Source organism: Megascapheus bottae, chromosome 2, assembly GCF_031878675.1.
Source record: "Megascapheus bottae isolate mThoBot1 chromosome 2, mThoBot2.hap1, whole genome shotgun sequence".
NCBI lineage: Eukaryota > Metazoa > Chordata > Mammalia > Rodentia > Geomyidae > Megascapheus > Megascapheus bottae.
In genome coordinates this window covers 83,258,344-83,275,396 of record NC_143510.1, presented here as the reverse complement: position 1 = coordinate 83,275,396, position 17,053 = coordinate 83,258,344, and the positions used below count along the sequence as shown (strand labels likewise).

Below are 17,053 nucleotides of genomic sequence, written 5' to 3'. Positions count from 1 at the left end.
CCATCTTTATATTCTATTCTAGCCATTTTCTAGGGAGGGGGTGAAAGAGAATAATTGCTTTAATTATTATATATCTAAATCCATAATAATCATTTCTCCAAGATTTTATCACAACAATTGAGGAAATAATGTTTCATAATAAAAGTGATTAATATTTTTAGAAAAATTAACCTATGATTTAAAAAAATAGAAAGAAGGTCACAAGACTAGTCCTCAGCTCACTACCTGTAGACTCACTTGAAATACATCTGAGGGTATTGTGTATAAGGTTTTACAAATACTGGTGCTTTTTAATAGTTCAGTGATCTTCTACCAAGTGACTATACCAAGTACCCTTAATCATTCTCTTTTCATGGGGGTTTATTCAGCTTAGAGACTTTGGAGAGAAGCTTAATTCTCCCCATCAGGCAAATCACTAGCATTAGGGAAATGGAATTATAGGTTATCAATTTTTTTCCTGGTTATTTCTGAACCAGGAAGTGTGTGTGTGTGTGTGTGTGTGTGTGTGTGTGTAAGTGACTGCTTTCAGGGGTGGGTCATGAGTGGTGAGCATCTCCACTTCTGCTGCCTTCTACACAAGGCTCTTCATCCTCTTCTTCCCTTCCCCCCTTCTGGCTGAAACTCCCTCACAAATAAGCACACCAAAATTGTGTCTGTTCTTGTTCTTGGCTCTGTGCAAGGCGATGACTTGGCTGTCTTTTCTTTAAAAATTTCAACATAGGTAAACAGCAGGCAGAACTTTCAGTCTCCTTTTGTCCTGAGCCAAGAATAGATGGCATTGTGACATTGCTCTTTGGTTTGTTTAAGAAGTGATCTGTGTTTGTCAAGGGAGAGAGTCCAGAGTGCTCTCTATCTCTCTCACCTTCCGCCCTCAAGCTTCTCTCTCTTTTCTTGAGACCCTCCTGCTAAGTTAGCTGGCTGCAGATATGAGTGTGTTCTATATGACTTGAGCACTTAAATGTTGATAGAATTCCCTGGAGTGCTATCTGTATCCCTGTCAGGAAAGGTAGACAAGATAATTCCAGGTTAAGAATGATATTGCACCATTTGTAAGGGAGTGGAAAGGCTTGGAAAGAATCATATTAAATCAAGTAAGCCAGCTCCAAAGAAACATAGGCTCCATGGTTTCCCTCACTTTTAACCATTAGTATATGTCTAAGATCCTCCTAGCAGAGGATTACAGTAGCTCAAAATCTATGTACATATGGCCATATAAGATGAGGCTAAGTGAAATGAACTCCAGGGTACAGAAACAAGAGATTTATCTTTTTTTCTTTTTTGGCTAGTCCTGGGGCCTTGAACTCAGGGCCTGGGCACTGTCCTTGGACACTTTTTGCTTAAGGCTACTGCTCTGCCACTTAAGCCACAGCACTACTTCCAGCTTTTTCTGTTTATGTGGTACCAAGGAATCGAACCCAGGGCTTCATGCATGCTAGGTGAGCACTCTACCATTAGGCTATGCTTCCAGCTCTAAGAGATTTATCTTTATGATTGTTGTTCTTAATGTACTATGTGAAGTTATTTCTTTTCTCTTTTCTTCCCCCTTATGGCTTATCTCATGTTGTTACTCTATCTGACTTTGGTATCTGGTATATTGTATACACATTTATTTGTATATTTGAAAATGGGAAGGTAAGGGAAAAACAAGATGAGTGGGAGGAGTGGGGGGAGGAAAAGTGGGAGGAAAACTTGGGAAGGGGTAGCAATGTTCAAGAAGTAATGTACCCATTACTTGAAGAATGTAACTGTAACCTCTCTATATATCACCCAATGATAAAAAAGTGATTCCAGGGTTGGAGAACATGGGCCTCCCTCTGCTACTGCTGCTTGGGGTGGCATGCACCTGACAGTCCAAGTGATGGAGGAAGCACAGTGGTCGAGTGCGGTGGTGCCGGCTATCCTAGCTACAGAGAGAAACATAAATATGTATGCTCTGGCCAGTCTAGGCTGGCCAGAGCATACATATGAAACTCTGTACAAAATAACCACCAAAAAGTGGTGCTGTGGCTTAAGTGGCAGAGCGCTAGTCTTGAACATAAAGTGTCCAAGGATAGTGCTAGTTCCTGAATTCAAGCCCCAGGACTGGCCTACATAACTTACAAGTTATGGCAAGTATCCTGGAAGTTGATATGGATGATAAGTGTATTTATATAGATATATATATATATATGCACACACGCACATAGATATACACACATGCACATACACACATGCATACTTCTTCATGGACTGTCAGATGATGGATGGATGGACAGACAGATGGATGGGTAGATTAGACAGAGAGACAGATTAATCTGTTCTTTTACACCCCCTCTTTTCTCTCTTCTAGGAGAACGATATCAACCTGACTCACATTGAATCCCGGCCTTCTCGTTTAAACAAAGATGAGTATGAATTTTTTACCAATCTGGATAAGCGCAGTGTGCCTGCTCTAGCCAGTATCATCAAGATCCTGAGGCATGACATTGGTGCCACTGTTCATGAGCTTTCCAGAGATAAGGAGAAGAACACAGGTAAGAATCAGAGGAATATCATGGCACGTGACTTTACCCCATCATTAGAAAATCGTAGTGGGAGCCAAGTGTGAAGATGAGGTCAGGGACATCTACAGAGCCTAGGATGTCATAGGCATGCAGTTGAGTCCCTTCCTTCCTTCCTTCCTTCCTTCCTTCCTTCCTTCCTTCCTTCCTTCCTTCTTTCCTTCCTTCCTCTCTCCCTCCCTTCTTCCTTCCCTCTCTCCTTCCCTCTCTTCCCCTCTCCTTCCCTTCCTTTCCTTTCTTTGATACATGGGAATGAATCCAAAAAGGTCTTTATTATGTTAAGAATAGATACAGTTCTTCTGTGTCAATTAAAAAATAAAAATAGCATTTTAGCAGACAGAAATGCCTTGAGACAAGATTTTTTCTTTCCCTTTTTATTATTTCATTTTCTTCCAGACTTACAAAACATTTGCAAAAATAGTGCAAGAAATCTCTGTAGACTCTTTACTCAGATTCTTTAAATGTTAACATCTTTCAAATGTTAGTTAATGCTAATAACCATAATTCAATGATCAAAATGAAGAAATGAATACTAAAATTCAGTCTTTATGTAATTGTCAGACCTTATTCAAATATTTCACCAATTGTTTTCTGAATGTTCTTTTAGTAGTCTTATAACGAATCCAGATCACTTTTGTGTGTGTATATGTATGCTAGGACTAGGGCTTGAATTCAGGGCTGGAGCACTGTTCCTTAGCTTTTCGCTTAAGGCTACAGCTCTACCACTTGAACCACAGCTCCACTTTGAGATTTTTTTTTAAAAAAAATTATTATTGTGTTTTATTGTCAGGGTGATGTGTGGGGGGGTTACTACCATCAGGTAGTGGGTGTATTACTTCTGGTACATGGATACCCCTTCTCATGTTTTCAACTCACTTTCCTTTCCCCCACCCTCTCCCTCCACTTCCAGATCCTTGTTGATTAACTGGAGATAAGAATCCCACACACTTTTCTGTCCAGGCTGGCTTTAAATCTTGCACTTCAGATCTCTGCTTCCTGAACAGCTAGGATTACATGCATGAGCCACCAGAGCCTGACTCGTGATTACTCTTGGTGGTAATAGATAATATGATAAAGTTTATTTATTTATTTATTTGAAACAAAAGAAATCTGGGTCTCCATGGCTCAGGCCTATAATCCTAGCTAGCTATGGAGGAGGTTGAGTCTGAGGACTAAAGAGATCAAAGCCAGTCCAGACAGGAAGGTCTGTGAGACACTTCTAAACTGTTTTCTGAAAGGCAGCTTCCCCTGTCTCCCAGCTTCTCCTCTCCCCAAGGAGGTCTCTCCTGTCCTTCTCCTCCTGTCACTAGAAATCCAACAGGGAGCTCATGTCTGGTTCTTTTCTTGCCTGGAGTGAGCAGCCATGCAGATGGGCTCAGGTCTGTGGGGTGGGTGCATGGAATGCTCCTCTCTCCAGCCATTTCTGCCTGCTTTCCCCTTCAGCATCCCAGGCTGTGTCTCAGATGCCTAGCCTCTCCTCCTCTTTCCGGCCACCTGCTCCCAACAGGAGCTGTGGGGGCCTTCGGGACAAAGGACCTGCAGGATCCTGGGGCCAAGCTCCAGTCTCTGGTTAGAGCAGGTGGAGGGCAGGCCAGCTGGGGCCCTGGGGTCGGAAATCAAAGCAGTTGACAGGCAGGCAGGCGCCCCTTGGGGAGCAAGGAAGATGTATGTGGACCAGCTGCCTGCAGGGAGGGCTACAGCTTGAACTGGAAGCTCTGAAGGGAGATTCTTCCCAGTGCAAGTCAGGAGTCCAGGGGCCTGAAACTAGCGTGTATATGCAACTTTGAGCAAGTTATTGATGCTCACGGTCTCCTACTCTATCCTACAGGAATACCAAGAGCCTCGGCCTATAGGATTAATGAAATTACCACCATGGATATGTGGAAACAGGGCATAGTGTGATTAAGGGTTTTAATTGAGGTTCTCATCTTCCTTTTGCCATCATTGTTGTTAATAATACCGTGAGCTCAGGGTCTACAGAAACACCGTTCTTTTTTCAAAGATTCTGAGAACTGGAATGTGACCTCAGAGGATGGGCAAGCACCATGGCTGCCTTTATTCTTCACTGGTGGCCATGACTCACCTTAAGGCACAGGGAGCATTTTTTTTTTTTGCCAGTCCTGGGCTTAAGCTCGGGGCCTGAGGACTGTCCTTGGACTTTCTCAAGGCTAGAACTCTACCACTTGAGCACTTGAGCCTCAGCACCACTTCTGGCCTTTTCTAAGCATATGGTACGAAGGAATCGAACCCAGGTCTTTGTGCATGCTAGGCAAGCACTCTACCACTAGGCCAAACTCCCAGCCCACAGGGAGCATTTTTGAGGATGGATGTGGAGCTCACAGCTAGCAAGTGGGACAGGACACCCAAGAAAGCTCAGAAGAGGGACATGAGAATACTGTATGGGAGACAGAGTCCATAGAATTTGCTTTCTTCTCCCTAGTCTGATGCTTTAGTGGGTCAAAATGACCAGTGCCATTGTCATGTCTGGGTCCCATGTAATCATAGTCAACTTTGTCAGAGGCTAAATCTATTGCTTTCAATTCCCTGGAGCCTCCTCACCTCATTGCTTCTCAAAAGGACCAGGTGAGGAAGGAACAACAGCTAACAGTAACTCTTTCAAAACCACATGTGTCTTATGACCCTTCTTAGAATGGTTCCTCTCTCCCACAATGTTGCTCTTAACCCCCCTGACTTTACCTGTTATAGAACAGATGCTAACGAAGCAGTGAATGCTGTAGTGCCTATGGCCCACAGAAATGGGATGTTTGAGTTTCGGTGGTCATTTTGGTGGGATTCTGGGTCTGCAAGAAGAGGCTTCAGTGGGCAAACACCTGTCTCTTTGCAGAGTCACTCTTTCTGTAGTTTGGGTCCAAGGCTCCCTTTTCTGGGTAAGGGAATGAGCAGAGGAAGAAAAGCACTGAAGTAGATCAGAACCTTTGATTCTTTCTCTGGACTCAATGTCCCTTTAATGAGAGGCTCGGATCGCCTGGGCGAGTCTGACAGCAGATTCAAGTGGGAGATCTGAGCCCCCTCAAATCAATTAAGTTAAACCACTTTCCACTCTTGGTTTTTAAAAACCATTCAGAAAGCCATGTGGGTGATGGAAAATAAAAAGTTTTCCAGTTTCTTAATTGCTTGAGTTTCCCACCCAAAAAGCAGCTTGAGAGAAGGTTAATTATGGTGACATGTTAAAGAAACCCCAACCTTCTCAAATGCCTCCTGGAGAAGCTGATGAGAGTTTAATAGGATTTTAATCCAGAGAGTCTTTTGAATACTTGAGACTATTCTGCTACCGTCTTTCCTGATGACCTCAAATCCTTCTTCAACCCAACATGAAAGAGCATTAATATTGGCTAGCGATCAATCCACTAATCCTTTTACCTGTGCCTTTGAGCCACTGGCATGGTGTTGCATTGAGTGGGGGATGGGAATGCCTAGAAGGAGCCAGTCTGAAGCCAAGGGGAAGCAGACCTTGTCTGTCTTGTGTAGAAAGAAGGCTAGGGTCATCTTTTTCGAAATTTATCTCTTTGGGGATATTTTCCAAAAGCAAATAGGCATTTATTCAGATTTTTGGCTCATGTTGTGGCAATAAAAAGGGTCCCTGTGGGGAAGTAAAGAACAACTGTATATTCTATGCAGAAAAGGTACAGAAAAAGATGTATCTATGTACCTATATTATATGTATGTATGTTTGTATGTATCTGTCTGTCATTATGTCGATGTCTGTCTATATCTATCTCTCTGTCAGATGTTATCTCTCTCTATATCTATATATCTCGGTGTCTATCGACACACACATTTGTGTATGATGTATGAATGGATACATGTACGGATGCAGGTATATATCCTTGCATATACCTCTCTATTATTTCTCACACAACTATCTATGCTAAAAGAACTTATAATTATGGTGAGAACATAAAAGCAGTATATTACAATTACTTCTTTTCTTCCTCCACCACCACGCTTGTGTGTTCTCTTTTCTTCTTCAATACTGCTGCTCTCAAGAACTGTACTGAGTAAGGCTGATGTTTCTTATTAATCTGCTTTGTGGGAGCCCTGGAACCCCAACCCAAGATCATATATGGATATGGATACCTATTTTATTTTTAAAGAGCAAAGTTTTCAAAGGAATCAAGGCACCAAAAGAGTCAAGAAACTTTAGACTGTCTCATATTTCTGATGGGAGATTTAGATAGTTGAGTCTCCTCACCCAATCCCCACTCCTGATCCTCCTCCTGTCTATTCTAGTACCCTCTTCTCAGTCCTAAATTTACTTCTAACTTTGCTTTGCTCTGCAAAGGGCTACAGTTTGGAGGTAAAGGGATTGGATTCCAGTGATGGAAAAACAAGCAGGGTCAGGCAAGATGCTCTGGAGTGAGGTAAACAGTGTGCTATGCGCAGTCAGCTCCAGCTTGATGCCATGTGAACCTTTGCCCATTGACCCTAAGTCTACTTTTAAGATCTCAGCATACTGTGAAAGTTCAGAAGACACTTGGAGGTGTAATAGATCTCAGGGGATCATCTGTCAGTAGATACCTTAAGATATGTGACCTCTTTGAAGGAATATGGGGAGAGTAGTTCCAGTTCAGGTGGCTGAGTGGAATATACAGCCCAGCAGGCCAGCGTTTTGATTATTCACAGATATCCTCATACTCATTCCTCACTCTATATATTTGGTCAACATGTCTGCTCCTTACTTAATGTGCTAGGCCCCTTTAATTCATCTGGTTCCGAGATTCTGAGATTCATACAGAGAGACAGACACTATTCTTGAACATTATCTCATTCAGGAGGGAGAAGCTTGTCCCCTCGGCTAGTTCTCCTCTTCCTCCATTCTTGCCAAGATCTTCCTTAAAGAGTATTTCCCCCTCTAGAAAGCAGCTATATATTACTTAAAAAGAGAAAAAAAATAAAGCCTTCTGATGACTTCATCTGCAAGCTGTGGGTAGCCCTTCCGTTGTATTGACCTTCGCAGGGACTCTTGGGACCCACAAGGCATCTGCTTCAATGCGGGCAGGAGACTATGGCCTCAGAGGAGATGTCCAGGAGCCTGGGAGTCTGTATGAAAACACGCTTCTGTTCAGGGTATCTGAAATGGAGGATTTATTGCTGTCCCTGTGACAGGCTGGAAACAACCTTGGGTGCCTACTTGCTGAAGACCCCTGGGGCTGGAGACTATGCGAGAGAGAGAGAAGGGGCTAGATTTTACATAGTATGTGCTGTGAACTGCTGTAAATTTAATGGGCCAGCTCTGACCCATTGGTCAGGAAGCAAGCCCCAGCCAGGCCTGGAGGGGGACTTTGGCTGGGGAATAGCCCTGAATCAGCCATCTCTTGGAGTCTGGGCTAAATAGTTGACCCTGACTTAATAGGACCACAACGTGGGTGTCCAGAGTCAGCTCTCCAGCAGGCTGCTTCCTTTGGAGTCAAATCAATATTTATTAATGATCTCCCCTCTCCCCCCTCCCAATCACCACCGGGTGCCTGTGGTTTCACAGAAGACCTCTGTTGCACCAGCCGGCCCAGTCATTCATTAACCCTGAGCCCAGTGGTCTGGAGAGGGACTCGCAGAGGCCAGCCCACCACTGAGGTATTTGGCAAGGTCATTAATGAGCTAATCTGATTTAACGTTTTCAAAACCATGGCCTGTGTGACACGGGTCAGTCTCTATTCCCAGCCTTGTGAGGGGAGCCTGGGGGTGAAACGAGAGGAACATAGGTGTTCAAAAGTCATGTGCCTGTCCAGAGGCTTGGCATGAAAGGAGTAGAAGCATCAGGGTTTCTTAGGGTCTTGCTTTTACTTGTCCCCTGAGAGGACAGGTGAAGCTCAGTAAACTTGAGCAAATCACTTCATCTTTCTGTACCTCAGAAATAATAATGTCCGTCATCTAGAGCTGCTTTGAGAATTAAGAGACAATGGGAGTAAAGCAGTGGGCTTGCCAACAAAAGAGAACAAAGGAAAAACAAAATCACGTCACTTTAGAGGAAAAAAGGTCATCTATATAATGTGTGTGTGTGTGTGTGTGTGTGTGTGTGTGTGTGTGTGTGTGTGTGTGTGTGTGTAGGTGGTGGTCCCAAGGCTTGAATTTAGGGCGTTGGTACAATCCCTCACCTTTTTTTTTTCTCTCTCTCAAGGATAGTGCTCTGCCTTTTGAGCTGAAGCTCCATTTCTGGTTCATTGGAGATAGGAATCTCATGGACTGTCTTGAGCAGGCTGCCTTTGAACTGTGATCCTCAGTTCTCAGACTCCGGAGTAGCTAGGATTTGAGGTGCGAGCCGCCAGCACCCTGCAGTAGCAATCACCTTTTAAGTGAAAAGGTGCAATGAGTGCACCTGAAGAGACTGAGGATACAAACCTGTGGCTCTGCCATCATGGGTTGGGTACCACTATTTAGGCATCTCTGAGATTCCCACAGAGCGCCTGATGGCACACATCTGCCTGCTGTAGCTCAGGAGATCACCAAGTCTTGGTTGCCCTGTCCATTTCACAGACTGGGGTTCTGTGCTTTAGCTCCCAGTGTCTCCAGACTCCTAGCCCTCTGTGCTGGGTAGCCAGAAATTGAGCTGCCTGGGGATCTGGACTGCTCCTCTCCCCAGCACCCAGAGTCTCGTTCTTAAGCCATCCTCTGTCTCTCCAAGGTGGAAGCTGGTGAGTTTCCCTCACATTGACCTGAGTCTCTCTTCTGTCTCAAATGGCTCACTGGCTGGCCCCAAGGGGCTTTTAACTGATGCCTGGGGAGGAGGCAGGGGATGGGTTGAAGGTTGGATGGGATTAATACCTAGAGTAAGTGAGCCTGTATTCATCCCTTGGTTTCTAATGGTAATAATGGCTATGAAATTAATGATACTACTGAATACTAACAAAGCACTCACCGTGTTGAAAACCCAATTCTGAGATTACTCATGTATTCATGCATGATCTTAGGTTTGCAGCCACACACACACCAGGCCCCTCAGGGACATACACTCATAGTTCTTCTGCAAATGGGAAGCTGGGGACCTAAGAGGTTAAGAAATCTGCCTTAAAATCTCAAGGCTATAAAGTAGCAGAGTAATGCTTCGAGCCCAAATTTCTGTCCTGAGCCCTTAAGCTTTGTCAGCTGCTCTAGCCTGGCTATATTGGGGACACTTTCTGGTGGATGATGGGGACCTGAAGTTACCAGAATCTCCTAGACTCCATCTCTTTGCTGCCTGGAAGGTAGTCTCTTCACAGGCTCCATGGAAAAGGTCCTGTGTTCAAAGATTTGGGTGAAGTGTGGAGATTTTTAGCTATTTCATATTTGCAACACTCACGTTCTCTAGAGGCTTTGGTTAGTGTTGCTGTGGTTGTTTGTTTTGTTTCATCCATTCATGTATTCATTCATTCGTCCACAGCTAGTCTCTTGGCCCAGTCCAGCCCTGCTTTTCTCTCTGAGCTGGAAACATGCTGGCTCTGCTGCCCTCTGTTGTTCACTTCAGAGAAGGACAGCTTGGACAGCTGCATGCAGCACAGGCAATCCAGCTTGGGTCTGTGACAGAATATGTGGTTTCTTTGGTGAGAGGAGAATGAGAAACTCTGAGGGGGATGCAGTTGGGAATGGAAAACCATAAGGACTACACTTCCAGAAAATAAACAAGGCTGAAAACCATAAGGACTACACTTCCAGAAAATAAACAAGGCTGCCACATTGCCCTTGGTGTCAGCATCTCTTAACATGTCCTCTGGTCAGTTCTTCACAGGACTCACAGATCTCAGAATAAGATCTGCAGGAGAGCCTGCAGGGCCTGTGGTGTGGGTGTTAGAGGGGGAAAAGTGGAGACTTGGTATTAGAAAGATAGAGAAGCAGCTTCTGCTTTGCAGTCTCTCCTCCTCCTCTTCCTCCTCCTCCTCCTCCTCCTCCTCTTCCTCCTCCTCCTCCTCCTCCTTCTCCTCCTCCTCTTCCTCCTTCTCCTCCTCCTCTTCCTCCTCTTCCACTCTGGACTTGGAACAGAGCTTGATTATCTCAGATCTCACTGAGCTATGGGAAGGTAGGGTCAAGTCACCAGAATCTTCATGGTGGTCTGGTGACAGAATATCATTTAAAATTGCATCCTTTGAGAAACATTACAAAGACAAGTAAGGGCCAAGACTGTGGACTAGTGGTAGATTGCTTGCCTAGCATGCACAAAGCCCTGGGTTCAATTCTTTGATACCACATACACAGAAAAGGCCAGAAATGGTGCTGTGGCTCAAGTGGTAGAGCAGTAGTCTTGAGAAGGCCTGAAGACAATTACCAGGCCCTCAGTTCAAGCCCCAGGACTGGCTAAAAAAAAAAGACAAGAGATTATCAGTATTGGTGAGGTATGCAGAGCAGGCAGCCTTGTTGGTTGGAATGAAAATTGGTATACCTTTATGGACAATGGCAAGTTAATAGAAAGTTAAAAGTGGAGTGGAATCATGGCTCTTCCATTTCTTCAGTATCTTGAAGAGAAATCTTTACTTACTTATTACAGCGCAAACCACAAGATCACAGAAACCAGGACATGAACACAAACTAAGCAACCATTTTTGGGTTAGTGGACAAAAACAATGTGGATTATAAGTGTGTGTGTGTGTGTGTGTGTGTGTGTGTGTGTGTGTGTGTGTGTGTGTGTGCGCGTGTGTGCTTTGTCTAGCCATAAACACAGGAGAATCTACCATCTGGACCTACAAATGAACCTTGGGGACTCACTGCTTAGTGAAATAAGCCCAGGACAGATATTATTTATAGAGTTTTTTGTCTAAAAAGTTAAGTTTACAGAAATACAGAATGGCTTACAGGGCCTGGGAGGCAGAAGAAATGTCACAAAATTTCAGTTATAAGTTAGGGAAACTATGCAGACCTGAAATATGACACATAATAATAATGTCATATATACTTAAAATTGCTAAGAGGAAATTATATCCCTGCCACACACCCATGCATGTACATACATAGGCATGCATATATATATGCATACACATGTACACAGAGATGAGTGCACATACATGTCCTTCCACAATGGTAACTATAGGAGGTATAGATATATTCATTAACTTGATTGTGGAAATCATCATATAATATATAAGTAGAGAAAGCTCATTAAGCTTAACTACATACATTTTTTGTTCATTAATTATACCTTAACAACTTAAAAAAATATAACCAGGCATCAGTGTCTCATGCCTATAATCCAAGCTACTCAGGAGGATGAGATCTGAGGATCATGGGTTCAAAGCCAGCCTGGGCAGGAATGTCTGTGAGATTATTTCCAATTAACCACTCGAAAATGAGAAGTGGCTCTGTGGCTCAAAATGGTAGTGTGTAGCCTTAAGGAAAAAAAACTCAAAGACTATGCCCAGGCTTGCTTTGAGTTCAATCCTCAAGACTGAATCCCATCTCCTTACCCTGATTACTTCCTCTTGAAGAACTTCCCAGCCTCAGTGACCATTAGAGTCCATGTATCACTTCTCTCATGCTTCCTCCAGGAGAACATGCCACAGGCAGAAGCTGGACATAATCATCCTTCATTGCCCAGTACCTAGAATGGGGCAGGTGCCCAGTAGAGGCTTTAGAAATCACAGTATCCCCAGGTCAGAAGGCAGTGCAGCAGGAGGGGATGGCTTGCCCTGTCCATAGTGACAGATACTGTTACTGTTTAAGTGACAGATAATTCTCAGGTGAGGGAGAGATGATCAGGGAAAGGATGCCTTGGAAATAAGAAGGCAGGGGCATGGGTTGGGCACATCTCTTAGAGTCTCTGGGGGCAACATCTGTAGCGACAAGAAAGGGCACACAGGAGGCCTGAAGTCTAGATGGCTACAAGAGCAGGCTCTTACCTAAACCTTTCCAAATCTGAGTGGGAAACAGACGCCATCTCCAGGGCTGACTGCAGAAGTTGGTTGTGCAAGGCAAATACAGGGCTTAGGAAGAAAGGAGAGCTTGGGGAGAAGATTAGGATGTGGTGGGAAGCCAGGTCCCTGTCAAGTGGGCCCAGGGTGGTGTTGAGTTGTTGAGACCTCAGATCTCAGCAGTTGTGAGCAAGGAGGTCTATCGTAGGGTTCTCTCTTGTTCCCCATTCTCTTATTGAGTAAAGTGAGTGTCCTAGCACCATTTACCTACCAGTGCCCACCCTGCGTGGATGAGGCAAAGATAAGCAAAGGACGCTGGTCAGATGCTGACCAGAAACAAACAGCCTGGCATCAGTTCTTCATCCCCCACTGGTGTGGATGCGTAGCCACTGGACAAATGAAAAGCCCAGAATTCTTTATCATGAAAATTTTGGGAAGGAGGCAAAAGTTTAGATAGATCCTGCCTGGACCATCGATGAGAGGGTTAAGGTGACAGTGCTCAGGGAAAGCTTGGGGATCTGAGCACCCTTCACAAGGAGAAACAACCACGACAACCACAACCTGTGGGTGGTTTAGAGCATGACATGGTGGCATCTCAAGGGCCACCAGAGATTTAACAGTGTAACAATTTGACTTAAGGGTGAAAGAATGCTTAAAGGTTATCTGTTCTCTGGGCTTGTTTACTACTGATAATGAACTCTATGTCACTTCTCTTTCTTTCTCTTCTACAATTACATTTGGGATATCTCAGATTTCCTTCCTCCATAGCTACCTATCCTCTCTATACCTCAGTTTCTTTGTTAGTAATATGTCCTCAAATAAGTAGTGTTTAGGTCAGTACACGGTACTAGTTTGTGTTGTGACCACAGAGCTTAAGTGCCTCCTATCTATGAAAATGAGGCCTTGAGCTGTTTTATGAGTTAAGTTCTTGCTTGGTTTTGAAGGAAATGTAGCTGATCTACCGATGACATTCTTAGACTGGCCACTGGATGGCAGACCTGTTCTTTCCTGATGCACATGAAGGTGTACTCGAGACAGAGTTTGAGATGGAAGGAGGCAGAACTTTTCAAAACATTTGCTATCATTCCTATGGTTACAGAGCAGGGACAGAGGCCGAGAGAGGACAGCAGGCACATGACATCTAGGTGATATACCAGGCCTGGAGCCTGTTGCAAGCTCAGCACTTCCCCACAGAGTCTCTTTCCAAGGGGGAGCAGAAGCTGCTCTGGGCTTAGGCCAAGTCCTTCATCCTATCGATGCCTGCTCTATGCGGTCTCCATTTCTTCATTTCACCTCTGTTCTTAAGTCATGCATTTAGACTTTTTGATTTTCATAGATTGGATTTCCCTCCCTTTCCTTTCCTCTCCTCTCCTTTCTTTCTTTTTTTTTTTTTTTTTTTTTTTTTGCCAGTCCTGGGCTTGAGCTCAGGGCATGAACCCTGCCCTTGGACTTTCTCAAGGCCAGAGCTCTATCACTTGAGCCTCAGCACCACTTCCAGCTTTTTTCTATGTATGTGGTACCGAGGAATTGAACCTAGGTCTTCGTGCATGCTAGGCAAGCACTCTACCACTAGGCCAAACTCCTGGCCCCCTCTCCTCTCCTTTCTTCTCCTATCTTCCTTTCTTCTTCCCTTCCTTCCTTTTCTTCCTTCTTCCCTTTGTTCTTTCGTATACTAGTACTGGAGCTCGAACTCAAGGCCTAAGCACTCAAGGCTGATACTCTACCACTTGTACTTCTGGCCTTTTGCCGGTTAGTTGAAGATAGAAGCTCCACAAATGTTTCACTCAGGCTGGCTTGAAACTATGATCTTCAGTTCGTAACCTCCTGAGTTGCTAGGATTACAGGCATAGGATAGATGCTCAGCTCCTCCTTATTTTGGAGATAGATAGCAGCCATGATAGAACAGAATTGACATTCCACCCATGTATTGTGGTCACTGCTGGCAATCCTTCCATGGTAATATAACCAGAGGTCCTTTCTTCCTTATTGCTTCCTTCTCCCTCCCCATCATTTCCTATTTCTACCCTCCCTCCCTCCCTCCTCATCTCCCTAATCCCCTTTCTTCCTTCCCTATGGAACTGCCCAGTACCTATGACTACTGCCCACAGAGTTTACAGTACTAACTTCCTTCATTTATGAGAGTCATACTCAAGAGCATCGTCGTTCCTTTTAGGTAGTTTTCTCCACTCTTCTCTCTGAGGTCTTTCTCTCTACAGGCCTCAGGTATCATCCCTTGCCTGGCTATGCATCTTCAACAACAAGTCCATGTTTTAGGCAACCATGAGTATCTGCCAAACCCAAACTATCTGACTCCACTTGTCCTGCTTACTACAATTCTGGCTCTGGGACTAAGATATGTGCATGTCTGGCAGTGTCATAACCAAACACCTTTACACAGTTCACACCTGCTAATTAAAAAGCAGAACCCTATGCAGGACCTATTTGTTCTGGAGATCTGCCTGTGTATTAAATTAAAATGACAATGCCCTAAATGATGGTTTGAGCTGAGTGCCAGGAGCTCACACCTGCAATCCTAGTTACTCAGGAGACTGAGAGCTCAGGGTGGTGGTTCAAAGCCAGCCTAAGCAAGAAAAATCAATGAGACTCTTGTCTCCAATTAGCTACCACTAAGTGGAGCTATGGCTCAAAGTAGTAGAGCTATAACCTTGAGCAAAAGAGTTCAGGGACAGTGGCCAGGCCCTGAGGTCAAGACCCAGGACAAATAAAATAAAATAAAATAAAATACTCTGGGAATGAGGCAAGTGGATTGGAAATTGAGTGATAGGACCAACAGGGTTTGTGCATAGGTTGGGTACAAATGTGAAAGAGACCTCAAAGACCCGACTACAGAGGCCAGCCAGTTCAAGACTTTGTTCTGAATCACTAAGCAGATTTCTTTGATTGTCTGGGAGCTTTGAAAGAAAGTAGAAAGGTGGCAGCTCTGGCATTTCCCTCATTTGTATTCAAGATCTATGTATCATATTTTGCTGTTAAAGGAAGTCACTGAAGATAATTGCTGTGGAGAGGAGATGAACTTGAGATAATTCAGATAAATGACCATAAAGGGACTGTGTTTGGGATATAGCTGAAAATCAGTGTGCAGAGAAGATGGAATGGGAATTAAGAAGGATGTGGAGTACTACTTGTGGTGTTCTTGACTAATTTGGGATTCAAACTTGTCTTTGGCATTCAGCTGGTGAGGCGTTCTGTCACATCCTGTGGTGGCACTCAGGGTGGGTGTCTTCTGTCTTGCAGTGCCCTGGTTCCCAAGGACCATTCAAGACCTTGACAGATTCGCCAATCAGATTCTCAGCTATGGAGCGGAACTGGATGCAGACCACCCTGTAAGTGTGCCAAGAGTCTTTCATTTCATTTCCTATCCTCTCTTCTCCTTACCCCTCATCCTCAGCTTAGAGCACTGTATCTGAGTATTTGTTCAACAAGCATTTTACCAAGTTCCTCCTCTTCCTCCTCCTCCTTCCTCCTCTTCCACCTCTTCTTTTTCTCCTTCTCCTTCTTCCTTTTCTTCTTCTCTTCTCTCATCATCTCCTTCTCTTGCTTTCATCATTTTCTATCTCCTCACCTTTTTCTCTCTTCTTCATCTTCTCTTATTCCTCCCCTCCTTTTCCTTTATCTTCTTCTCTACCTCTTTCTTATCTTCCTTTGTCTCTTCCTTCATCTCCTCCTCCTCCTCCTTCTTTTCCTTTTCCTTTACTTCCTCCTTTCCCCTTCTCCCACTCTCTTCTTTCTAGAGAAAAATGTTCGAGAGAAGGAACACAAGGCCTTGCCATTTGTGGCTTTTTAAAGTACAGATGATTCAGGCTGATCTTTAAACCATACATCATTTTCAACAGTAGTCTTGAAAACACAGAAAGGAACAAGGAAGAAAATTTGATCCCAGAACTTCAGTTATTTCAATTTTTCTTTTCATTCTAATCTGTATATTTTTTAAATAATGAGGAAGTGTTTTGCAAACAGAAACAAAGTGAATTCCTTCTTGTTTTCCAAACTTCAAAACACACAAAAAATGACCTACTATCTTATTCTTGTAAAGTAGTATTGATTTTGAGACTGCTTCCTTCTTCCATATATACTCACATGCACAAATGCACATATAAGCATGTGGACATTTTTATATTTATTTATATTTACTTATTTTTATTAAGCAGTCATAAAGAGGAGTTTTAATTGTACAAGTCAGGTTATGAACTCAATGTGTCTTAATTAATGTCATGCTTTCTATCATTCTCCCATAGCTTTCCCCATCTCATACCTCCCCTTGGTTATGTAGTTCAATTTTTATATAATACATTGGATCCAATTGCTGTATCTGCTCCCCCTTCCTCCCTCCAGCCCTGTGCCCTCCTCTCATCTCCCCTTCTCCATGAAAGTGTTTCAGTTTCCTAGTATTTGTTTTGTTACATGGTTCATTAGCTGTTCAGAAAACTTACACCATTGGACTCCTTCCCTACACGCACCACCCTGTAAATTTATGTGTACCTACATGCACATGACCCTGTATATGTTAGCATGTATATCTGTATTTTTTTCTTTTTTTCATATATTTTTATTGTAATTAATAGAAGGGTTACATGATATTTGCCAGATAGATGGTGCATTAATTCCCATACATTGATACCCTTTCACATGTCTTGGTCCCCATTTTCCTCCCCCCTACCCCCA

The 17,053-nt window shown here is 43.8% G+C and overlaps 1 protein-coding gene across 1 annotated transcript in view; it reads left to right on the top strand.

Annotated features, from left to right (window-relative positions):
• Pah (phenylalanine hydroxylase) overlaps window positions 1–17,053 on the top strand; it is a 51,550-nt gene that overhangs the window by 11,608 nt on the left and 22,889 nt on the right. Inside the window, exons 3-4 of the mRNA XM_090328515.1 lie at window positions 2,330–2,513; window positions 15,626–15,714. Of these exons, the coding sequence (XP_090184641.1) occupies window positions 2,330–2,513; window positions 15,626–15,714 (273 nt within the window). The remainder of the gene's footprint in view (window positions 1–2,329; window positions 2,514–15,625; window positions 15,715–17,053) is intronic.